At 34.6% G+C, this 25772-nt stretch overlaps 4 protein-coding genes and 1 pseudogene across 5 annotated transcripts; 4 read left to right on the forward strand and 1 right to left on the reverse strand.

The window, feature by feature from the left end:
• Window positions 1-467: 467 nt before the first annotated feature.
• On the forward strand, window positions 468-2490 carry LOC148763884 (uncharacterized). Its single transcript, XM_018116558.2, has 3 exons — window positions 468-643; window positions 861-1141; window positions 1869-2490. Exons 1-3 carry the CDS (start codon window positions 557-559, stop codon window positions 1918-1920), a joined length of 420 nt encoding a protein of 139 aa, XP_017972047.2. The 5' UTR covers window positions 468-556; the 3' UTR covers window positions 1921-2490.
• Window positions 2491-6232: 3742 nt separating this feature from the next.
• Window positions 6233-8267, forward strand: LOC18607042 (uncharacterized; annotated as a pseudogene). The gene is made up of 3 exons (XR_016024477.1): window positions 6233-6567; window positions 6788-7068; window positions 7902-8267. The product of XR_016024477.1 is annotated as an uncharacterized LOC18607042 (transcript).
• A 7051-nt stretch (window positions 8268-15318) lies between these two features.
• On the forward strand, window positions 15319-17220 carry LOC18607045 (uncharacterized). Its single transcript, XM_018115941.2, has 3 exons — window positions 15319-15479; window positions 15568-15848; window positions 16977-17220. The coding sequence occupies exons 1-3, from the start codon at window positions 15402-15404 to the stop codon at window positions 17020-17022; spliced, it is 405 nt and encodes a 134-aa protein (XP_017971430.1). The 5' UTR covers window positions 15319-15401; the 3' UTR covers window positions 17023-17220.
• Window positions 17221-18048: 828 nt separating this feature from the next.
• Window positions 18049-19477, reverse strand: LOC18607046 (uncharacterized). The gene has a single exon (XM_007041007.3). It carries the CDS (start codon window positions 19294-19296, stop codon window positions 18331-18333), a length of 966 nt encoding a protein of 321 aa, XP_007041069.3. The 5' UTR covers window positions 19297-19477; the 3' UTR covers window positions 18049-18330.
• A 383-nt stretch (window positions 19478-19860) lies between these two features.
• LOC18607047 (clathrin adaptor complexes medium subunit family protein) lies at window positions 19861-24496 on the forward strand. Its single transcript, XM_007041008.3, has 12 exons — window positions 19861-19952; window positions 20401-20465; window positions 20920-20959; window positions 21074-21297; window positions 21624-21866; window positions 21966-22131; window positions 22336-22640; window positions 23200-23398; window positions 23493-23646; window positions 23873-23935; window positions 24038-24134; window positions 24287-24496. Exons 2-12 carry the CDS (start codon window positions 20463-20465, stop codon window positions 24374-24376), a joined length of 1584 nt encoding a protein of 527 aa, XP_007041070.3. The 5' UTR covers window positions 19861-19952; window positions 20401-20462; the 3' UTR covers window positions 24377-24496.
• Window positions 24497-25772: the final 1276 nt, after the last annotated feature.

Below are 25772 nucleotides of genomic sequence, written 5' to 3' on the forward strand. Positions count from 1 at the left end.
CTCAACAATTAAATAAATAAGCTCAACTTTTATCCTTGTAAAGTTTTAACTTTTTTAAATATACAAATATGTTGTACTGTTTTAAAAAATAATTTATATTCTTCTTTCTCATTTTAATTGTTTTTATTAGTTAAATTAATTAATTTTAATAATTTTTTAAAAATATTATATAAAATTAAAATTCTAAATATATTTAATAATTTTGATAAACAGTATTAAAGTTAAGTTTGTCTGATAAAAAAATTAACAGAAAACAAATATAACAAAACAGTGAGAATATAAAGAAATTAAAATAAAAACGTTTTAAATATTATTTTTAAAAAATAAAAAAAATATAAATCAATAATTGAAACTTAAAGAGTATCGCACGATGCCTCTTGCGAGCTTGAGTCTTTTTCAAAAGATTTCGTTCGATTTTTATGAAAGAACTTACAGATGTAAGTGGGGTTTTTAATTATGACTTGCGTGTATGAATTCTCTTTCTAAGAGTGTTGAGGAGCTTATAAAAATAGGTTAAAACTTTTATTTGATATTATTCCAAGCAACTTCTCTAGAGATGGCTCCTTTCTTCATGCGTGGTCGTCTTCACAAGAATCACAACATATCAATCATCAACAAACGCTTGAGATTGCAGACGAAAATGGTAATGGATATGATCTTCCATCTTCTTGCCATTTAATTTTTTTCCTCATGAAGAAAATTTGTACTTGATCGGGTCCTCTCTAATTCCAATCGATAGTTCTGATGCAATCGATGCACCATTAATAGCCGTTGTCCATCGTTTCAGGGTATTTGTGAGAACAGTGTAGTTCATATTGGTTTGCTTGAACATTAATTAATTTTTTATTGGATTTGGACAGAAAAAGAATAGGATGAAGGGCATGCAAGAAAGGTTTGAGAGATTGAAAACAGAAATGGAGGAGATCAGCGAGGAACAGAAGGGTATTCGAGAAGGACAGAGACAAGTTCGTGAAAAATTTGAAGCAATTGAATTTGAGTGCGAGCAGTTGAAGAAAGAAACCAACTTCATAATCGAACAGAGTGCTAGAACTCAGGTCAAATTAGTTCTCATGTTCAGAATAATGAAGGCAAGGGAAGAGAACGACTTGGCCACCGCTGCCAACCTTACTCGGTTGCTTGGGTACCTTTCTTTTGTCCTTTCCTTTGAATGATAAATCCTCTGCAAGAATTTCCTCCTAATTTGAATGGCAAAGATAAAAAAGAGGAAAAAATGATTAATTCGGGAAAAAATTAAAAAAGAGGACAATCACAGAAGGAAAAAAGGATTACTAATGGAGTGATGGAGGAAACAAGTTATCATGTGATATGCTTTATGTTTGTTGGAAAAAAGTAATAAAGCTGATAAATAATTAGTCCTTGAATCAAAGAATCTTATATATATATTTGGTATGCATTGCTATAGTTTTGTGTTAATTCAAATGTTTTCTGCCATTAATGCTTCTTTAGAAAAGTATTTATTCCAAATATTTGTTTAGAATATATTGCTTTCGATGCACCTAAAAGAAAAAGAAAAGAGAAAGAAATTCTTTTTATGCCAATTAATTGAAGTTATTATGATTCCAGTTGTTATCCGATGATCATCGTTGAATTTCAATTTTCATGTTGTGATTGTCATACTTTGCTTAGCGTAAAGGTTCAAATTTAACTAAAGTAAGATGTGCATAAAGAAAAGAGAAAAGCCTGTTTCAGATGTGATTCCAACTCTATATATTTGCTTTCATATAAAGCAAACAATTAAGATATTGTTTACGTTCTTTCAAAGAAGTTTTCTTAACATTATTGAATAAATTATGCTATCCTTTTAATTTCGTCCCTTGACAAGGTTATTTTCTTTTCTCGTTTTGCAGTCAAATTGTTGCTAGGGAGAAGGAAGAAAGGCAAGCACTGAGTGATGCATGAACAAAAGTTATAAACTTCCTCATGATCTGCTGGGAATGGAAAGCCTCTGCCCCTTTCCCCGCCCCGTTCATATGTGTTTGTCGCGTGTGTCTTAGATTAGGGTGTGTTTAACTTTGTTTAAGCATATAAAAGACCTTAGTTAACGGCACCTTTACTTTTGAGGTCTCTACACAAAAGAGCCTTGAAGAAGCTGGAGAGCTTGAGGAAGTCAGCGATTGCTGCTTATTCCGTGGAGAGGAACAAGACTCAAACTCCTAGGCACGTGCTTAGAAGTATGAGCAAAGAAAATAAGAAACCTCCTCTTGCTGTCAACAACCAGTCATCTGTGATTGGCACTAGAAGGAAATCTGGGGCTAGAAGAGCTAAGAGGGTTTGAAAATTGGAAATTTTTGTTCTTTTTAATTCAAGAAATTTGGGACTCTATTTCATTTTCAAAAAATTATACAGGGAAAGGTCGAGTGCTTTGTCGAGTTTTATGTTGTTTTGTAGATTTTGGATTTTTGAATTGCTGGATTGTATTTTTAGTTTTCTTGCTATCTTATAAATTTTAATTTTTTTGAGTTGACAGCATGGCAATTTTTTGATTTGCAATTTCATTTCTTTCTCTCTCTCCCCAACTGAATCTAACACAAGTTATACAATTTTTACAATTTATAAATTATTCTATTACAACCGAATTTATAAACTCAATAAAGCCGGCCAAAAATAAAGCTGTCGATAACTAACTTTTTTTATATGGTTAAACAAGGTTTAAAAAAGACTTTATCTAAGAGACACGTGGCAAGAAAAGGGGCAGAATATAGGGGCAGAGGATTTCCATTCATCTAGTGCTAGAGATTTTAATTTTAATTAATCTGGTTTCTCCTGTCTTCTACTGTTGTTGTTTGCTAGTTGTTGTACCACCTCCTCCTTGCTTTCTCTATAATCTCTACTTATGGTTTTAAACTATTATGCTATTACATGGTTTAAAGTAGTTCTCTAAGAGAAATTAAAACCCACAAATTCAGTATTTGCTTTGTGGCTAAGTAATGTGTACCTAGAGTATTAATGGTTTGTACTCATTGATGGATATATATAAAACGACTGTTTGGGCCCACATTTTTCACTTTTCTATTTGAGGTCTTAGTTCAGATGACTCTTGATATGTTAGTAATTTGTAAAAACTATTTTTGACTAAATACATAGTGGGAGAAAAAGATTTTATATGTTAAATAATAACATATTCTCAGCACTCACCAAGGATTTATTTGAACTAAATACATAGTGGAAAGACATGCAAAGATTGATTTTTACACCAAATTCTCTTGTTGATTTTTAAAAAAATGTTCAACTAAAATTGAGAAAAATGATGGAAACGGTGGTTGCAATGACAAAATAATGTGAGTAGGGTTGCGACGGCATGATAGGCTTACAGCAAAAAAACAACAAATAATTGTGGCGTGCTGTGCTAGCTTATGTAGATCTCATAATGCATTAGCATTATGAAGTGTGACTTTAAAGTCCTTAGACCTACATTGGGAACGAAGAACCCTTTTCCTTTCTTGTAGGATAGTTGTTCCATTGGAGCTTGTATCAAACCTGCACGAAAATTTGGCATATTCACTTGTTTGTATTTCTTTCAATACATCAACAACAATTTGGCATATTCAAATATTTTACTTATTAGTTGGTACCTGATTCTTCATTTAAAGAGTAAAATTTAAATTTCTTTCTCTAAATATTAAAAAAAAAATCTAGCATATGTTGTTAAGTTGCTTCTTGAGTTGGGATGTGGTCAGCCCTCTACCCAACACATAGACCATCTCTTCTACTTTTATGAGTATTTTTATAAAATTCTATGACGTAAATCTTCCAAATTCTGTTTGAATGTGTAAGGAATTGGTAGGACTGTTCCACGCTTCTAAACATCTGTAAGACTATAAACGATAAAATTATTCATGATACATAAATCTTCCAAATTCTATTTGAATGTAAATAATTGGCAGGAGGGTTTCACAGTTTTAAACATGTTTACTATCATCTTAATTGATTTTGTAAATCCATTATCTATTGCTTTACTAGATCACCTAAAGCAATTGAACCCTCAAAAGTGGGGGTTCTGAATTTCTTTTACTCTTGATTTTTTGTTGGTTTGTTTGATGTATCACAATAAATGATTGGCAACAAATCCTGACCTAACTTATCCAAAGTGTACTATTTATGTTTTTTCAAATGTCACTTTACCAAAAAACAAAACTTTTCATATGAAAATCACCTAGAATTCAATTCCATTTATGTGACTCTAATAGTCACAACTTTTATATGAAAAAATATAACTTTTCATTTACAATTTTTCATATTTTCATTTTAAAAATACTCCAACACTAAATTCATGACTTGTCAAGATAAAGTTGAATTTTATTATCTTGCTCTTTTGTTTAGTGGGTGTGTTCTTTACAGCTGTTTCTTTTTATGCTGCATTAAAAAGTTGCAACAAGTCATTTAGTGTGTCATTGATCTCAACACCTTCTTTACTTAAATGTTCAAGAAATTGCATTAAAAGTTGAAATTGATATTCTTGTTGTGCTCTCATTGCTCCGTAAACTTTTTATTCTAGAACTTCAACATTTCAAGTACCATCAATATTGTTCGATGGACAGAGAGCTTCCACAAAACCGCACAACTTATTCTGGACAATTTCGTGCTCTTCCCTCTTCATTTTAGCTAACCTAATCAACCAAACAACCCCATCTTGCTCACATTTTTGAATTACTTTGGTACTTAGTTAATAATATCATACAATACGTGATATGTAAAATATCATACGATATGTGATACGTAAAATACAAATAATACGATATCAGTAAAAAACAATTCGTATTTATCATACAATATAATTGATACATTTTGTACAAGCTTAATTTTAACTAATTATTACAAATTTTATTTTTTATTTTTTTGAGTTGAAACATGAAAAACTATTTTTTATGAGTTTCAATCTTTAAATTTTTAACAAAAAATATTAAAAAAATTGAATTCCCTTTTGATTTCAACATTATATGTTTTTTAATTTTTAATTAATAAATTAAAATGAAAAATGCATATTTTATTTAAAAATATATATTATAACGAAATACATTGACAATTTAAATTAAAAAAATCCATTTTTTCAATTAATGCCATATAATCTCTAATTTTTTTAAAAAATATTTTTAATTTTTTTATTTTATATGTATAAATGTTTTTTATAATTAATTTTAATTTTTTTTATTATCTTGTGATACGGTATGATTCTTGATATTAAAAAATAATTTTAATTTTTCTAGCCAGACTTAATTATTTTGATATATTTCTTTCCTAAAATGATAATGTTTGATTTAATTATTTTGATATATTTCTTTCCTAAAACGATAATGTTTAAAGTTATGATATACTTAATTTTTGAGTTAAGACACATGGAAATATGAAAGTTCTTCGAATGATGCAATGGAAAAATGGAAGTTCTTTGTAGGTGAACTAGACACGTCTTGCATTTCAATTTTCTTTCAATTACTTTCATATAGATGATGAAATAAAAATTCATATAGATTTATCAAAATTAAATAAATAAGGTTAACTTTTTATCTTTGTAAATTTTTTACTTTTATTTTTTTAATATACAAATATATTATTCTCTTTTAAAAAAATTAATTTGTTTTCTTTTTGTCTCATTTTATTTTTTATTTTGAAAGGATATGTTTTATTTTTGGTCAAATTAATTTAATTTTAATAATTTTGAAAAATATTATATAAAATTAAAATTATAAATAGTTTATAATTTTGATAAAGAATTCTAAAGTTAAGTTTGTTTGATAAAAAAATTAACCAAAAACGAATATAATAAAACAGAGAGAATATAAAAAAATTAAAATAAATAATTTTTTAAAAATAAAATAATATAAAATAATAATTTTTTTAAGCCTAATCTTGTGCTTCCTTAAACTATGAAAATAGGGCTTAATTAAGTTTTAATACCCACAAAATAGCAGTAATTAAATTTTAATACCCACAAAATAGCAGAAGCAAAAGAAAAAAGAAGAAATAGAGCTTTTGATAAATATAATATTTTGTATTTCTCTTGGAGTGTTACAAATGAGGAAAAGGGTTTATTTATAGGTTAATGATCCTTTTTGTTAGATAAGATTAAATTACAAGATAGGGATAAAATAAGATAAGATGAGAGATTTAATTTAGAGAGATAATATTCAAATTAAATCCAAATGCTAATCTAATAAAGTAAATCTATATCTAACCTAGCTTACTTGGGTTGCTTGCCTTCTTGAGCTGCCTATTTTGATTGGTTTATAATTGTTGGGCTAATTGGTCAGCATCTGAACTCTTAGACCATAACACATCACGGGATGCTCTTCTAAATCTTACGAGCACCCAGTTTTTTATAAATTACTTCGTTCGATTTTGTTAGTTAATGAGTGTGATATTTAATTATGATTTAGTTTATGAAATCCTTCCTTCAAAAGTATTGACCAGTCTATAAAAATAGGTTAAAACTTTTATTTGATATGTTCAAAGCAACTTCTTTAGATGGCTCCTTTCTCCATGCGTTGTCGTCTTCACAGGCATCACAAGAAACCAATCGCCAAGAAAGGCTTGAAATTGCAAACAAAAACGGTAATGGATAAGATCTTTCATCTTCTTGCAATCTTTCTTTTTCCTTATGAAGAAATTTTGTGCTTGATCGGATTCTCTCTAATTCCCATCGATACCTCTGTTGGAATCGACATGCACCATTTAACAATTGTCCATCGTTTCAGGGTATTTGTTAGTACAGCGTTGTTCATATTGGTTTACTTGAACATTAATTAATTAATTTTTTATTGGATTTGGACAGAGAAAGAATGGGATGAAGGGCATGCAGGAAAGGTTTAAGAGGTTGAAAACAGAAATGGAAGAGATCAGCGAGGAACAGAAGGGTATTCGAGACGGGCAGAGGCAAGTTCGTGAAAAATTTGAAGCAATTGAATCTGAGTGCGAACAGTTGAAGAAAGAAACTAAGTTCATAATCCAACAAAGTGCTAGAACTCAGATCAAATTAGTTCTCATGTTCAGAATATTGAAGGCAAGGGAAGAGAGTGACTCTGCCACCGCTGCCAATCTTACTCAGTTGCTTGGGTACCTTTCTTTTTTCTTCCCTTTGCATGATCAAGCCTCTACAAGAATTTGCAAAGATAAAAAAATGAAAAAAAGAAAAGGATAATCACAAAAGGAAAAAGCATAATTTATTGAGCGATGGAACAAGGTATCATGTGTGATATGCTTTATGTTTGCTGGAAAAAAGAAATAAAGCCGATAGATAATTAGTCCTTGAATCAAAGAATCTTATATATATTTGGTATGCATTGCTATAGTTTTGTGTTAATTCAAATGTTTTGTGACATTAATGCTTCTTTAGTAAGTATTTATTTCGAATATTTGTTTAGAATTGCTTTCGATATACCTAAAACAAAAAACCAAAAGAGGAAGAAATTCTTTTTATGTTTGAAATTATTTGATTCTAGTTGTTGTCCAATGATCATCCTTGAATTTCAATTTTCATGTTGTGCTTGTCATAGCGTAAAGTTTCAAATTTAACCGAAGTTACTTAACAAAAGAGAAAAGCTTGTATATGATATTCCCAACTCTATTAGCCTTGATATTTAGCAAATAATTAGATATTGTTTCCTTTAAGCTTTTGTTATTTGCTTTCATATTAAGCAAATAATTAGATATTGTTTATTCCGCTAAGCTTTTGTTATTTGCTTCGAAACTATGCAAATAATAATTAAATCTTGTTTCCGCTGATCAAGCTTTTGTTATTTACAAAATACAGTGAGAATGGAACATTATTGAATAAACTTGTTTGTAACTTGTTCATTAGAAGCTCTTTTGGCCTGTGGCTGCAAAGTTGATTATGATATCCTTTAGTTTCCTCACTTGACAAGGTATTTTCTTTTCTCATTTTGCAGTCAAATTGTCGCTAGGGAGAAGGAAGAAAGGCAAGCACTGGGTGATGCATGAACAAAAGTAATAATATTCCTGCTGGAGGAGATTTTAATTAATCTGGTTTCTCCTGTCTTATACTGTTGTTTTTTGTTAATTATTACACCACCTCCTCCTTGCTTTCTCTATAATCTCTATTTTCTGGTTTTAAACTATTATGCTATTATATGGTTTAAAGCAGTTCTTTAAGAGAAATTAAAACCCATAAATTCAGTATTTGCTTTGTTGCTAAGTAATATGAACATGGAGTATTAATAGTGTGTACTGATTGATGGATATGTAAAAAACAATTGTTTGAAGCAACATTTTTCAGCTTTCTATTTGAGGTCTTAGTTCACACGACTGTTGATGGGTTAGTATCTATGCACATGGTTCATAACTCATTAGACATTGACATGTAGTTTTACTCCTTATTTGGAACAAAACGAAGGTAATTTCTATTAAATATAATTTTTTATTTATATTTAATGTATTATCAGTATATAAATTTTATATATTATCAATAAACAAAAAGTGACATTTTAGGACTAAATGATAATGATTGTAAATGTACATGGACAGCGAGATGTGGATTTGTGTAAATATGGCAAGTAGTAAGTATTATATTATAGTTGTAAAATTTTGTTTCTTGACAGTGTAATTAGAAACATGTCTGAGTTATTGATGAAAAACTGAAGGTATAAATTGTTAGAAAAGCACCATGCTAGTAATATGTGATAACAAACAAGAAATTGATGGAAATGGATTTTACTGCGACCAAATAATGCGAATAGGTGGCGATGGCGGGGCAGGCTTGCAGCCAAAAAACACAACGAAATAATTGTGTGGCTGTTGTAGGTTCTATAGATCATAATGCGCTGGCATTATGAAGTGTGACTTTGAAGTCGTTAGATCTATTATTTGCAAAAGAAATTGCAAGTTAATATTAAAGAAATTGCAAGTTAATTTTGAAGAACCCTTTCCTCTTCTTGTACGATGGTTGCTCCATCCAAATTCACTTTGAGATTGAACCAGCTTCCATTTTTGGGGTTGGCATGGCATTGATTATTGTATTTGGTCATAAAGCTAATCCTTTATAACGTTGCTCGAGAGTTGTAAGAATCTTCAATGAGTTGTCAGTGTCAAGGTCGTTTCCTATAATCCATGTGACTTTACGCCTTTATCAACATCTACAACGTGCATGGTGGCTCACCATTTTGCCCAAAAAAGCTTTGATAGATAGATTTAGTACCCTTTCGTCTTATTTATCAAAGTTTGTGGTACGATGAAATTGAAGTAAATATAGCAAAATTAAAACAAAAGAAAAACTCCATCAAAATCAAATAACATTTCCTTACAAGCAATCAAAACGTTGAAGATTAGATTTGACAATATTATCTGTGTAACTTATTTGTAGTTGGGAAAATATGATAAATTTATTATTTGTCTAACTTGATATTAAAGTTTCAATATATAATATAAATTTTCTTAATCTAAGTTCTTTGAACATTAAATCTAACAAGATCATTTACCAGCTCGAGAAATGTGATGAATTTGTTATCTATCCAACTTGCTATCCATTCAATATTCAAAATTTTCTGAGCTTATTGAAGTAAAAATCGTACTACAAATATTTACATCTTCTTCATGGGTGAGTTTGATGAAGTTAGTCATCGAGTCAGATTTCACAAGTTGTTACGCTTCGATGAGATTAAGAATTCATCGGATTATTTTGGCGATGTTGACAAACTTCGGAGATTTATTGGGAAGGTGGAACTCTATCATATGCATTCTCGGATTCCTCGACTAAATTCGTCGTGGATAAGATTGTGAGGCGATGTTTTGTGCTCGGTGGTTGTAACAGTCAGGTGTGGTGTGGATAAGACTGTGGTTTCACTGTGGTTCTTCTTCATTTTGTTTTGTGGTGTGAAGTTTCATGTTGGGACTTTTCTATTTTTTCTTTATGTTTGGAAATGGTGCACGTATTGTCAATACAGTAAGATGTCAAAGTTTGGTGTTCTGTTTTACCATATTTTTTTTGATGGTAGCTTTTGGCTCTCTTTCTTTCCAGAACTGATTTGTGTAATGAATTTTAGCTTTGTTCTTAATTAATGTACAATGTATTCCAACTCGAAATTAAAAAGAGAAGTCAAGAGATGAATCCAATGTATATGAAATTCATGAATCATGATAAGGGTTTGCCAGTGTGGGTAATAACCTAGAGCCACGAACATACTAGATGATCCGCGAGGAAATCATACCCTCAGCAAGCAGCTGCATCCTGTTACAGATTAACCAACTAAACCTGGAGTTTTCCGAATTGAGGATTTCATACAAATATGATGGAATGTTTCCCTTTGTAAGGCTGCCATTTTCTCTACTTTGCTTTGCCATCTTCTGATCAACTTGTTCAATCCTTTGTTACATTCTTGATAAAATTCTTTTTCCTTTCAAAATAAAAAATGTTACTTAATTTGATGATAAAATTCTTTTTCCTCTGCCTCCTCTTAAGCACCTTATTTCCAGGTCGGTTTAACGTCAAAGTCTGATAAAAGAACAGTTATAAATGATCGTTGAAGTATTCCTCGCAGTCGGTTTCTGTACGTAATTGCAGCCGCCGCATTCAAAAAATCTAATTGTTTATTTGTAGACTTTAACACTGTATTGTCGAAATGAAAGCGACGGGCATTCAAGATTCAATAATTAGTTTATTGAAGAGCCAAAAACCAACAAGCAAGCCCAAGGGGCTTTCCAGGAAAAGGGAGCAAATTCCAAAACAGAACTCATCTGGCTGTGTAGAAGGAGATAGCTACAGAGTAAACGTAATCGTTGGAGCCATCACCATCCAGGCATTGATGCCCTATGGTTCAGGTCGGTAAGCTTCAGATGATTGAGAGAGAGAGAGAGAGAGATTGAATTGAACCTGTTAATTTTAACATTCACGAGAATCCCCATGGCTGAAGCTTCTTCTTAACGTTCGGCAGATAGAGAAGATAAGCTCGCGCGACATATTCCTTGATTATTCAATGAATAATGTCACAATCAGAAGTTACCGAAAGTTTTGTTATCATATTTTTAAATCCAATAAAAATAAATACTAAAATTTATGGAAAAGTTGGTTATGCAATTAAAAAAGTAACATTGTTAGTGAAGTAATTAGTCAATGAATTCCTTTATATATATAAAAAGGGATCTTAGGTGGAAAGGACATCAGCGGTACCTATCGGTCGGGCTCGTGCGACTTTTATTCCATTTTGTTCGATATCGCGCGATCTTCCTACTTTCCCTCTGGTATAATCTAGTGCGTCGCGAGCACATCACCCCTGCTGTGCCCTGCTTGACTATTTTAGAACTCCATTTTTTTAACCATATAGATATATTTATTTTTTTTTAAAAAAAAAAAGTGGAGATGATTTCATTAACAACTTGCTTGTACAAAAGAAACCATAGAAGGCTAAAGCTGCAGATAAGCAGCATCGAAACAGACTCTACAAGTTCAACAACACCCCCAGATTGTAATGAGATCAAAAGAACAACAGTGAAGAACATCACCACAGCACAATCTAAGGAATCACCATCAAGTTATACTGTACAAAGCAAAAATCTGTCATCCCGAGCCGACAGAGCCTTTGTCAAATCCCAGGCCAAGCAAATCAAAGCAGAGAGAAACTCACAGAAGAAGGAAAGAGAAGTCAAGTAGCATTCAGTTATCAGGAAAAGTTTCAATGATTTCCAGCAGCTCATTATCCCAAGCGATTTAAATAACGTAATTCTTTTGAGCCATCAATGGCTTTACAAGTTGTTGACGAATAAAACAAATTTTAAGCCACACTGGCAAAACTATAAGGTTTTCCTTCATGCATGTATTGCAGACAGACTAACTAAAGCTCGGGTTCTCTGAATTAAGGATTTCGTTGCCATTTTATAATCCAAATATGTTGGAATGTTTCCTTTTGGAAAAGCTGCCATTTTTTCTACGTTCTTCCCTCTGTTCTGCTTTGCCATGTTCTGATGAACTTGTTCAATCCTGTTAGGTACTCCCTCTTGACCACCTTATTTCCATGCCTGTTAAAGGTCCAATTAAAGTTTGATAAAAACAGTTATAAATCAGGATTGACTTCCTCTCATTCGGGGACAAAGATCGGTTTTCGTAGGCAATTGCAGCCGCCTTGAAAGAATCTATTATCTGTTTTTTTTTTTTTTAAGACTTTAATTCTTTGTTGACCAAATGAAAGCGACGAGAATTCAAGATTCGATAAGTTTAATTAATGAAGACCAAAAACCACAAGCACAAGGCTTTTCCAGAAAAAGCGGAAGTGAAGACAAGTTTACTGGTTGATGTTGGGAAGAGAATGTTGGCTGAAGGAACTCCTACCCAGAACTCATTTGGCTGAGCTGAAGGAGATAGATAGAGAGTAAAAACAATCGTTGGCGATTAGATGTGTGTGCATGGCTATCGCTATCCTGCCGTTGATGCCCTATGGATCTGGTCGGAAGCTTCAGATGATTGAAAGAGAGAGATGAGTTTGAACCTGTTAATGTTTTTTTTTTAAGGCAATTGTTCACTTCATTTCGCATAAAAGTATAAAAAAACTACCCAGTCGTAGTGCGACAGTCAGCACATGCAGGATATATTGTTCCCTGCCGTTGCTTGACCTGCTTCTGAAGAGGAAGAACCAGAAAATAGAGTTGATTTGGTTGGCTAGGGGATCAAACTTCCTGCTGGAATATAAACAATTCCTGAGAAGACCTAAAAAAAACATCCCCAGGAGCATCCTAGCATCATCGCAGTGCAACCCGATTTCACCTTCTGTACATTTCAGTAAAAATGGTCACCTATACCCTCTTTACAGAGCCATTCCCAAGAGACATGCAAACAGAAATCAGTGCAGGCCTCTGGGCGTTGCCTAATTAGTCTAACTACATTTGCAGCGTCCAGACTCAAAGCGGACGCAATGAAGCCAAAAAGGATTAATCCAAGTAAGCATACACAACATAAGAACCTCATAAGCAAAAAGAGCCACAGCTACGTACTGTCCAGGATAGTGTTGTCCAGAGCTATCGGGTAGTGTTGCCCAAAGCCTTTTTTCGTTGATCATCTTTGGTTTGGTTGTTGCATGCAGTTTCGCTTTTCACTCTGCTGGCTTCTCTGCTTGTGGCCTGGTTTTTCTACGTGCGTTTATGAGTGCTTTCTTCCTTCTTGATGGCTACTTGATTGTTTCTTCTTGATATCTTTGGGTTCTGTTTTATGGCAGCGCTGCTTTTGTATAGGCTGCCTTTTCCTTGTTTATGAGCAAAATGCTCTGTTTTGTGTAGTTCAGATAGTTTCTTTGTGTTCTTGTAATGCTACCACTACTCTTGGGTAGCAGACTAGTGTTTCAAAAAAAAAAAATACTGTCCAGGATAGGAAGAATCCACCTCTGGCCAGCACACTACAATTTCCTGTTATGTTAGTTTCCTTTCTATTTTTCTTTTATGTTTTTTACTTTTCTTGTTAATACACTCACGATAATTCGATCCCAATGGTTGAAGTTTCTTAACGTTCGGCAGATAGAAGCTAAGCTCGTGCAACATTTTCCTTAATTTATTTAATGAATGTGACAGTGACGAGTTAGGATAGAAGAGTCGTCGGTCAATGAATTCTTTTATATATATAAAGAAAGAAAAGTATTTAGGCTGAAAAGGACAAAGTGGGTGAAGATCGGTCGGGCTCGTTCGACTTTTTGTTCCTTCTGTTCGATGTCGTGCGATCTTCCAAATTTCCCGCTCTCAGAATATATAGTGCCTCACGAGCGCATCCATCATCCATGCCTTGCCTCCCTGCATTTCAAAACTAGCAGGAAATCAAAGCTTTATCTCTGCGGTTTGGTTATTTCTACTTTGTTACTGCTGCTTAATTTGTTTATAATGTCATTAATAACTTTTAATATTACTTAAAAAAAACCTTTTAATATTAAATCTAAATATATATTACTATTTTCTTTATAAACACTTCATAAAATGTATACTAGATTAATAAAAAAAAATGAATAAAACTTAAGCATTCGACAGTTTGATTTAATGATCAATATATATATATATATATGTGATGTTGCTTTGAAACTCTTCTCTTAATTAGTTTGTCTTAATTTTTCTTTGGAGTCACAAAGCATGATTCCGAGTAAAGATAATATCTAAAACACTCAAATGGCTGCAAGAAAGAACTTTATATCTCTTTGCTACTTCCTCGTTGTGCTGGAACAATGGTAGGGTTTTGTATAACTCAAGTGGCTCACCGCCAACTTCCACCACCTCTCACAAATCAAATGCCTTCAGGTAAGCATACATTTTGATAGCCCATATCGGGTATTTTCTATTGAGAAAGCAGGTAGGGAGGGTGTATTATTAAAGTTTGCTAATGTGAAGGAGGAATAAGGTTACGGTGGTTTTCTTCCTGAGAAGAAGAAGAAAGAGGGTAGTTAAAGTTTGTGGAACCCATGGTGAAGAGCAATAAATGTAGTAAAAAAATGATTTGTTATGTTGGATGCAATTATATGTTATATAATAGTAAAAATTGTTTAATTATGTCTAAAATTTTTATTTAAAATAAATTACACTTACATTTCGTGTCGTTTAAACTTTTCTGACATGACACTTGCGATTTTATTTTCTTATAATTTCAACCTGAAATTTTCTTCCAGGATCAAAATCAAATGGAGAAATGAAATGAGGAGGCATGAAGTGAAGATAGGTGACTCAAGAGGCAAGTGACTTGAGTGATACTGCTTGTTATTTGAACTGGGATGCACTCTGCCGGATTATGAGTCTAGTTGCTGTCTTCAAGTCCTCAAGCTCTGATTCAATCGCTTCAAAATTTTCTTTTTAACTTGTCTATGACCTTAATTCCCCTGATGTTCCTTGTGTTCATAGCTGATTTCCTTCATTACTGTCTTCATTCCATTCCTTCTCTGAATCACAAATATATGGTGACAAACGAAACACAATGTTTGATTTGAATTATGCAATGAACGCTCTGCTGTCGGTGAATGAATTCTTTTGCATAAAAAAAATGTGTTGAGGCAGGTAAGGACAAATGCCTTGCGAAATATCGGTCGGGCTCGTGCGAATTGTCGTTCTTTTTGTTCGATGTCGTGCGATCTCTCTAGTGTCTCGCGAGTGCCTGCTTGACTTTTTCATCGAACGCAGGACACTTAGTCAACAGATCGAACGAAACAGGTGAAAACATAAAGCCGTTACGCACACGTAAATGGAGCACAGGGTAATACTTTCACCTATGGTCGCGCGACTCCTTGGCCTTTATCGACCGATATCGCGCGACAACGCGAGATTCGGTACCTTTCCAACAGCTTCTGTTCACGCATCAAATCGTTCCTTGGGCAATTTGTTTTTTTATATATATATATATATATATACATGTACGTGCATATACATGTATATGCACATACAGAAGGAGGAGGAAACCAAAAGGCAATTTATCTCAGGAAACAATGGAGCCATTGACGTTACGAGGCCGTATGCAGATGGCGGCGCTAAGGAAACAGCGTTCCAAATCGAAGACTAAGCATGTAAGATTAAACTTGTATTTCGGTTTGTTACAATTGATGCTGTGTCATTATTTTTAGTCGTAGCTAATAAGGAGAAGTTGTGATTCAGAGAAGGAATGGAATGAAGACGATGCAGGAAAGCTTCAAGAGGTTGAAGATGGAGATGGAGGAAATCAGCGAAGAACAGAAGAACATCAGGGAAGGGCAAAGACAAGTTAAAGAAAAATTCGAAGCGATTGAATCAGAGTGTGAGGAATTAAAGAGAGAAACTAGGCTCATAATCCAACAGAGTGCCAGGACTCAGGTTAAACTGGCTCTCATGTTCCGCATTCTCAAAGCAAGGGAAGCCGGCGACTTTAATATCGCTGCCCATTTCACTGAGATTCTTCGGTTAGTTTCTCAATGTTGGTTTGTGCTTGCTTTCTTTTCATGGCTATTAATTTATGTAGGAGATGATTGGAAACATCCTGGAATTCATGCTATTACTCAATTAACAGTATATTAATGAACATACAGCCCTGAGGAGATAATGCCTTAAAAGCACCTCATTACAACCATACTTCAGATCACAGCAGCATTTGTAATACGACCAGCCATATCACCTTACCCTATAGCATGTAAAACATAACCACATGATTCAGAAACCCCAATAGATACACAGCCTAAAGAACAAAGCTCATAACAGTAGATAATGATTCTGCAACCCCAGTAAACTCATAACTCAGCATACCAACATAGCCCCAATTAAACTGTTATTTAGCCTAAAGAACAGCCTCATAAGCAAGAAAAATAACAAGCAGGCCATAAAGTTACTTTTTTTATTTTGACAAGTATCAATCGTGAATAATGGACAAAACAAAAAAAATAAAAATTACAAGTTAATGGGTGAGCTATCCGAGCTCGCCCTTTTTCTTGACCAATCAATCAAATTTGGGTTCAAAGATTACAAAATCAATCTTCTGAACCACTTGCTACAAAGACTGTCATCGGATGCTCTCTGCAGCCGAGATAAAATCATCTAATAATTAGTTTATTCAAATGTCTCTTTTCCTCCTTTACGTTCCTTTCAAAAGATCTGGATTGCCTTGTAAAAGAAACTGTATCCCCCAAGACAGATTAACTTGATGGCTTCTTTTCCCAGAAGCCTGTGAAGGACCTGGCCCGTTGCCACCACCCCAGTTGTTGTTGTTGTTGTTGTTGTTACTAGATGACTTAGAATAATAAAACCAACCAGCCAATTTAACTCATGCGTACTTCATTCTTTTTCAACTGAATAAGTAGTCTGGAATTCATATCTTCTTTGCTGATTATAGGGTTTTGTTTCTAGAAAGAACAGCTATATATTTAGAAAGTTGTTTGAGACATACATGATTCCATTGATTCCCTTGCAAACATTTCTTAATGAAACGAACTGCCTTTTTCCATCACAGGATTTATTATCATGAATTCACGATATTAATTTTCTGGGTGCAAGTGATACTCTTTTGTAAGCTTGACGAACTTTCTTTTCTTATGCAGTGCAATCGTTGGAAGGGAGAAGGGGGAAAGGGAAGCTGACAGTTGAATTGCAGGGATGAACTTCCTCCACTCTGCCGCTTTATAGTTTTTAAGGAATAAGATTGTGTGTGATAATGAAGTGGCTGCTGTCTGTAAGCATAGCCTCTTGTTATCAACAATCATGTTTTACCAACTACTTTGTTTCATGTATGGTATTATGACAACTTTACTTCAAATTATCAAATGTGTGCTTCTTGTTTGCGAAGTCCTTATGGAATACTCTCATTTCTTCGTTATCAAACTAGCAAGTAGATTAAAAGTTAAAATTAGTTAAATATATGTACATTTGTTAATCCACTTTCCTCCCTCCTGTGTGCAAACTTACAATATCATGCATTTCTTAACTTTCTTTTTGCCACAACAGAAAGGAGGAAAAAAGGTTGAAATCAACCCCTAGATGTGTTGTACATGATGATTTTTCTCAAAGATACCTAAGCTTTCGCTAGAGACATGTCCTGGCGAGAACCTGAGGTTGAGGGAGGTCTTTCAACTTGGACATGATAATAATAATAATAATAATACTCCAACCGCGAGTATGATCACATAATTGCACTATGCAAGTGAACATAAGCGGAATCGTTGAATAAACCTTACAAAAGAAAAAATGCATCCATGCCACAACTGGTGTTTACCTCTCTTTTCCTATAAGAGAAGATGATACATTTCAATTAAAACAAATAACTTCGGTTGAAATAGGGAATGCACAACCAAATTACAAAAGGGTCATTGCGATCAAAAGGGCTGTGAAAGCTACATAATGACCACTGGCTATCGAAATTAAAATGTCTGCATGCTGTTGGGCAGCCAAACACGAAACACCTGTCAGGCTTACACTACAGTAATCTCTTTTCTCACATCAATAGCTTCCAATTTGCTTTAACAAACTACAAATAAAGGAAATTAACATGCAACTGTTCATTACACGATCCTCAGGTCACTATTGTAATCCTAAAATTTGAAATAGATCAACAATCTTAGAATATAGGCAATCCAACACTAAGCACCAACAATAACACTAATTGCTCAATAAACATACGAGAAAGAACAATAAGATCATTCAGCTACCATAAATTTTGCAGTCTAATATACAAGTTTATCATTCAACCAGTCGTGCTTAACACTTACGAAAACTAAAACAGAAACGAAAGACAGTTACATACTAAAACTTTTATTGCAAGAAAAATAAAATGGAGGGGGAGGGGGAAACGAGGGGAACAAATGTGTGAAAAGCACTAAACAGCAGGATCCCACATACCCATTTGAAAGATATTTCCTTTCTTCGTCATTTCACAAAATACAATTTTTCCTGGTTCAATCAAACATCCAAGTTCTCCATTTGAAGGCTGCTCTTGAGAGGCACATACTCCCCAAGATATCCACCAAGATGATCATGTAAAGCACTCTTATCAATTCCCTGATGATGATAACTCTTACAAACATAGTAAAATACACTCTGCACCAACAACCCCACCAGATTCACTATCACCAAAACTCCAACCAAAAATCCCCCGACCACAATTCTCCCAAAAACCCCATAGCTTTCTCCTCCATGTACCACCACCATCCCGAAAATACCCCCAATCAAAGCACAAATTGCCAAATATCCAAAAACCAAAACGAAAGCCATCTTCACCCTCCCTTTCAACAACTCGTAGCTCTTCTTCATTGCTGCAAATCCGTAAACCGGTTCAAGCACCGACACCACACTAGCCAAATGCCATAGAGCCGTGATGTAAACATGAACACCCAAGAAGAGCACCACAATTACCATAAACGCCAAGAACGATAAAATGGTATTCCGGGAATCAATGGCTATGACAAATATGACCAAGAAAGCAATCAACAGGGCATTGTAAACAAACATCAAGATAGAAACCCATGTGAAAGTTATAAAAAGGCGCTTAAAAACCTTGGGTATGGCTGAGATCGTTGAAGAGAAAGAGACTGGCTTTGATGTGTAGAGCGAAGCAACTGTAAAGACAACTGCAGCAGTCGATAATAGAGAGAAGGCGAAGAGGAAGATGAGGTAAAAGAACTGGAAGGTGAAGAGGAGGGTCCATTCGTGACGGGTTTGGGCCGGGTCGGCAAATGGACGGGATTCCAGTTGAGCCAAGATTGGGTGGGTGAAAAGAGAGTGAGCTAAAATGGCAAAAGAGAGAGGAAAAATGAGAGCCAAGGTGATGAGATAGAAGGTTTTTGGGGATCTTTTTGGGATTGCAATTGATTCTCTTAGGATATCTGGTATGGACAAGAACTGAAGCTCTTCCGGCGCTAGATCCATGACGTTTTCAAGGCTATAATCGGGAAATTAAAATCTGGGAATGCAAGAATTTCAGGGAATCGAAAGAGGGGCTCAAGATTTGGGGGGTGAGCTGAAGAAGACAATGTGCAGATCGTTGAAGAGAAGGAAGATGAGGAAATGAAAGTCGGTAAACGATATCGGGTGGCAATTTGAGGGTACTTTGGAGAATTCAGACAACTATTTATTTCTGTCTTACCATCAATAAATTATTTAATTATTGAATTCAAATAATCCCATTTGCTTTGCTACTATGAATAAGATTTTCTTTTCCAAATTATTCTTACTAAGATTAATTAGTGATATAATGTCATCAACAATTCCATTCCATTAAAATAATTAAGTAGTCAAAATATTTGAAATTAATTTGGTGTTTAATTTTATTATAATATTTTTTATTTTTTTAAATTGTGCATTCAATTTATTTTCAATACTTGAAATTCTTAAAAAAAAAAGAAAAATAAGAAGGCCACAAAGTGGGGCCGTAAAGATTGGGCTTAATAATCCAAGAACTGGCCCAATTAGACTACGATGGATCCACCAAAACGCTTCTATAACGGGGGAAACGATGTATAAACGTACCCCCCCGGGAACTAAGAACTAACCGAAGCCATATCGCAGGAGTGAAGAAGATCGAGGTAAGCTCCTTCTCAGATCTGTGTACCCCTCGAGCTCAATCGTTAATTCGGAGGACGAAATCTGTAGATCTAAATTTTGCATCTTTCGATTTCATTGCATTCCATGTTTCCAACCCTTCGAATTGGTGAAGGCTGTATTCAGTCGGAGCTGTTTTTTTTTATTCTTTCCCGTGGTTTCGCCTAATTTTCGTTTCTTTCATTTTCTTGGCTGCCAAAAGCTGCAATTGGATTTTTAATATTTGGCATTTACGTGCATGGTTGCTGATATAGATCTGAGGTGGTCGATGTCTTTGCTGACCAGATCTTTTGATTCGTTTTTCGTTTTTGTTTTCAGATTTACTGTATTTCTTATATATTTTTGAATTTCGTTCGGCTTTTCGTTTATTTTTATCTTGATTCCCGCTGTTATTTTTTTTTTTATCTTAACTTGATTTTCATTGTCTACTAGGTTCTCTGATTAAAGCTTCAATTTTGGTATTGACTGCCTAGTTTGCTTCTCGATACGCCAAGATGGTATAGATCTTGTTTTCATTTTCAATCCTGCTTCTTTATTAGTATTCTGATTTTGAATGAATTCTCTGTTAAGTTGTTCTGTGATGTATGTGTATCAAATGAATTGTGGGATGGTTTTGGAGAAATACTGAACTATTCCTTACAAATTTAGGAGGTTCATGTTCTTTTTTCTGCATTTATACGATCATTGCTTCTTTGCCTCATGGCCATCTATTAACTTGATCTTCACTACCAGCATATTTATTATTGCAATTCTCTCTTCTTTGGCTTATTTAAGTTTTCTCCCAGCTTTCCTGGTCAGCACTGATGTTAGTTTTGTTCCTGCTTATTTCTGTTTTCTTAAAATAAATCTTTCAGCATTTGTTTCTGTCCCCCTTACGAATGATAACACATATGTGTAGAAGTGCTTTTCTTATGGCTTGCTTCTGATTTACCCTTTAATTTGGGTATTTAGGTTGTACTCGCTGCTTCTATTATAAGCAAGTCTGGCAAAGGTGAGTTTCATGCTTGCTCATTATAGTTGTTTCTCTTGTGCCATTGTGATTAAAATTACATTGTTGAGTGAAAAAATTTTGTTGTTTTCACTGACATTTTGCCCCTTTTTTCAGTGCTTGTCTCTAGGCAGTTTGTGGACATGACTCGCATAAGAATTGAAGGTCTGCTTGCAGCTTTTCCTAAGTTGGTGGGCACAGGAAAGCAACACACATATGTTGAGACTGAGAATGTGCGTTATGTTTATCAACCAATAGAAGCTCTTTATTTGCTTCTTGTAACAAACAAACAGAGCAACATTCTTGAAGATTTGGAGACTCTGAGACTGCTCTCCAAGCTGGTATGTGTTAGCTGCTCTTTGATTTCTTTTCTATCTTTTAAAATCTATGAACATAATATGCAAGAGTAAAGCATTTGTTTCTTTATTTCTTTGATCTTCCTTGAGTTTTGGAACTTGACGTGTATCTATAGTTGTACAAACATCAGGTGCAAATATAATCTCAATTTCCTTTTCCTCTATGTGTTCTTGGCTGCTCATTCCTTGTCACATTTGTATCTCATGAAGTTTTGCTGTTGCTTGAGGCATATTCAAATTTTAGCCTTTGTATTATCCTTGTCTCAGCTATGTAGAACAGAGCATTTATTCGATATCTTAAATTTTTCTAGGTACCTGAATATTCTTACTCTCTAGATGAGGAGGGTATTGGAAAGACTGCTTTTGAGCTGATCTTTGCTTTTGATGAAGTCATCTGTCTTGGGCACAAGGAAAATGTGACTGTTGCACAGGTTAAGCAATACTGTGAGATGGAGAGTCATGAAGAGAAGTTGCACAAGCTGGTATTGCAGAGCAAGATTAATGAAACTAAGGATGTCATGAAGCGTAAAGCTAGTGAGATTGAGAAGAGCAAGGTATATGTTTTGCAATGTTCTTGGCTTTTGTTCTAAGTTTGTGTCTCCTTCAATCGCTTCTGTTATATGGTCTATTGATTCCTGTTGTGTAATCTGCAGATTGATAAGAATAGAGGTGATAAAGGAGGGTTCATGTCAATGGGCTCTGGACGTATTGAAAGTAGCTTTAGTGATGTGAGCCTTTCTAGTAGTGGAAGTGGCTTTGGAAGTGGTTCTGCGTTTGGATTAACCACTGAAGTTGATTCCTTCTCTACCAAGCCAAAAGGTTTGTCACATTAGTATGCCGCTACATGTGTTGGATTTTAATTTGTTTCTCATTTTTTTACAAATTGGTTATACTTGCTTTACTGTAAGTCCATAATAAAAATACAATGTTTTTCACTTTTCTGGACATGTTTCATATCAATTGTTTTTCAGAATTCTTATTTATGTTTCAGAATATATTCTGACCACATGCTCATAATGTTAGGCCGCCAACCTTCATCTGCAACCGCTCCTCCTAAAGGTCTTGGCATGCAGCTTGGTAAAACACAAAAAACAAACCAGTTCTTGGCATCCCTGAAAGCAGAGGGTGAACTGATAGTCGAAGATGTGCAGCCAAAGGCAGGTCAGTCCAGAGTGGCTGCACCTCCTCCAACTGATCCCATCACTTTGACTGCTGAGGAAAAACTCAATGTCACACTGAAAAGAGATGGTGGAATCAGTAACTTTGATGTTCAAGGGACCTTGTCGCTTCAAATTCTTAACCAGGAAGATGGACTCATCCAAGTTCAGGTAACAGTTTGGTTTTTACTGAATAAAGACTTTGTGTGAGAAATTCGTAAGGTTGCATCTTTCAAAGATGTTGACCTCAAAATTATACTTTCCTGGTAAATCAGCAAGAAGTTTTGTTCAGTTCGAATCTTGGGGATGGGTGGTTGCCCATTTGGCACCCAAAATCAGTATGATTTCTTTATTGAAGAATGTGCTTTGTAGAGACCAGAAAGCGGGCCTTCCCTTTCTACTGTTTTCCATATTTTTCTAGGCCAATATCTTTTGTTGGGCCATGGATGTGATTTAAACTATTCACATTACTCATGACAGAATACTACTTTCTCTTTTGTGCTTCCTTTTTTTCCCAATTATGTTGCCTTCCACCTGGCCAATATCCAATCCCTGGTTGCATTAACCTTGCATAATGGTATTACTTGCCATTGAAGGACATACCACTTCCTCCTCGTATTTCACTCCATTACATGATAGGACTCATGTTATCCTCAAAGTGAATCATACCTTTTTTCTAATGCCTTTACACTACTGAATTTACCATTTTTCTTTAAAACTTTATTTTCAGATTGAAAATGGCAGTAATCCAGGCATTCTTTTCAAGACGCATCCTAACATGAACAAGGAGTTGTTTTCCAATGAAAACATTCTAGGGTTGAAGGACCCTAATAGGCCTTTCCCCACTGGTCCAGCTGGAGATGCAGCTGGTGTTGGTCTTTTGAAGTGGAGAATGCAAAGTGCAGATGAATCAATGGTGCCATTGTCCAGTGGGTTTCAAATCTAATATCCTCTGTTTATTCTTGGTATGCATAATCACTTTTGTAGGCTTTGATGGTTGATATGATTTTTGGTGTGTTGCAGTCAACTGCTGGCCCTCAGTTTCTGGAAATGAAACTTATGTCAGCATTGAATATGAAGCTTCATCAATGTTTGATCTGCGAAATGTCGTTATTTCTGTACCTCTTCCTGCTCTTCGGGAGGCACCAAATATCAGGCAGATTGATGGTGAATGGAGGTAAATGGAAACCATTTCAAGATGTTGCAAAATTTATTTTTTTTGGCCCCATTAGATGGATAAACTCAATTCAACTCAACTAGGCCTTAGTCCTGAGCTCATTGGGTATATTTTCATAAGATGTTACTGACAAACTTTGGGCATATTGTGAAAACACTATGATGTTAAAGTTGGGAACAGCTTATATGTGCACTATAATATTTGTGCTGTCTTGTTTGTCTTGCAGGTATGATTCCAGAAATTCCACCTTAGAATGGTCCATACTTCTCATAGATAACTCTAACCGCAGGTCAGTGCATATTTTTAAACACTGCAAAACATGTTGCATGAGATCATTTTGATATGCTTTTGGTTGATTGTAAGTGTTTGTTTCCTGTTGACTTATTGGCAGTGGATCGCTGGAGTTTGTTGTGCCTCCAGCAGATTCATCAGCGTTCTTCCCCATATCTGTCCGTTTTTCAGCCACAAGTATATACAGTGACCTGAAGGTTTGATATGCCATTGTTTTGTTACTGTTGTTTGTTTTTGAACATGGGATTGAATCATATTTGTGAAGGCTTGTGTGTCAGCTAAACCGTGCTGTTAAAATTTGTAATTACTTAAATGGGTTGTTCCTTACGGGAGAGAAATGCTGTTGCAGGTGGTGAACGTGATTCCCCTAAGAGGTGGAGCTCCTCCCAAGTTTGCCCAGAGGACAAATTTGATTACAGAGAATTACCAAGTTGTGTGAATGATATTTCGAAGTGTAATAATAGGTTTGTGAGTGAGTTGTGCACTTTGAGAGCAAAGTTGAATGATTCAAACAAGGGCTCCTTTTTGCAGCTTTTACAAAAAAATTTTAAGATCACAATTTTATTGTTCTAAAAATTTCTTTATTCCATTATACTAGTATAGCTTGTATTGTAGTGTAGTGTATACTCTTTTTCACTCTTATATTTTGTCCCCGTCCTCAGAGTCAGTAATTTTATCAATTTACGAGTCAAATGAAATAAATGACGAGAGTTAAGCATGAATGATATAAAAAAAATATTGATATCGATTTAATTGAGTTAATTATATTTGATTCTTCGGTTTTATTATTTAATTAATTGATTTGGATGAAATTTGATTTTTATGCTCGCGGTATTAAATGATTATGATAGACCGATTATTTCAGTCCCCCGTTTTTTATGTCTACCCACAACCTCTTTCTCTAGCAACAGGTCTAAGGTCTAATTTCTTGTGTTTTCTACGTTGAGGTGACCGAAACTTACAACTCCCAAAGGTTCAGAAAGAGGAGCTTCTCTGTTGGCTACCCATACGACAGTCCTAGTATATACATACTTTGTTGTTTCTGGACTGAAAAATCCCAATTCAAAGCTGAGACAAGAGTTTCCACGACTGTCTACTGTAGACGCTCCTATAACACAAGAAAAGAAACAAGCACGGGAAAAGCTGTATTAAGAAGCCTTAATTCCTTTGGTTTCTCAATTTCAAGTCTTGCATCTTTTTTTTAGAATCTTTTTTTTTTTTTCCAAATTGATGACGGTAATGCATAATGCAGGGAGGAAAGTAGAATGGAATCGATTAAGTATTTGATGTGCCCTTTTGTAGTTTTGCCAGAATTTGGAAAAAGTATCAGGAAAGTATCTAACTTAGCCGCTAAAAGTTATGGATGATGGCCTAAACCAAATTGAACCACCCCCCTCCTTCCCCTCAGTTTCAATGTTTGTTTGAACTTTCAAATTAATTTCCTGCACCACATACTCAGCAGCCTGTTATTTTGATGCTTGCTTTCCCTGAATTGCTCATTCTTGGTGTTATTGTGTAGCCTGGCTATTATAATTTCCTTGTTGACTTACATGGTCTTCATTCCTGCTGCAATCGAATCAATTTAGAGGGATTCCAACATGAGGTGTAATTGATCCTCTTGCAAGCTACTTGATGCTGAGCCAATCTGCCGAACTGAGTCGTTTTTGGTGTTAGTGTTCCAGTTCGCAGGTTGCCATTGTTTATCTGCTGACTTGGTTAAATTTGGTTATGGTGCTTACCGAAGCTCGTCATGTGCGGGTTTGTTTGTGTTGCCAGATTCCATGTAGTACAGCTAGTCCGACCTCGTGTGCTAGCCTATGCTTCTTTTTGGACAG

The sequence above is a fragment of the Theobroma cacao genome, chromosome 2 (genome assembly GCF_053813885.1).
Source record: "Theobroma cacao isolate CCN51 chromosome 2, ASM5381388v1, whole genome shotgun sequence".
In the NCBI taxonomy this organism is placed as follows: domain Eukaryota; kingdom Viridiplantae; phylum Streptophyta; class Magnoliopsida; order Malvales; family Malvaceae; genus Theobroma; species Theobroma cacao.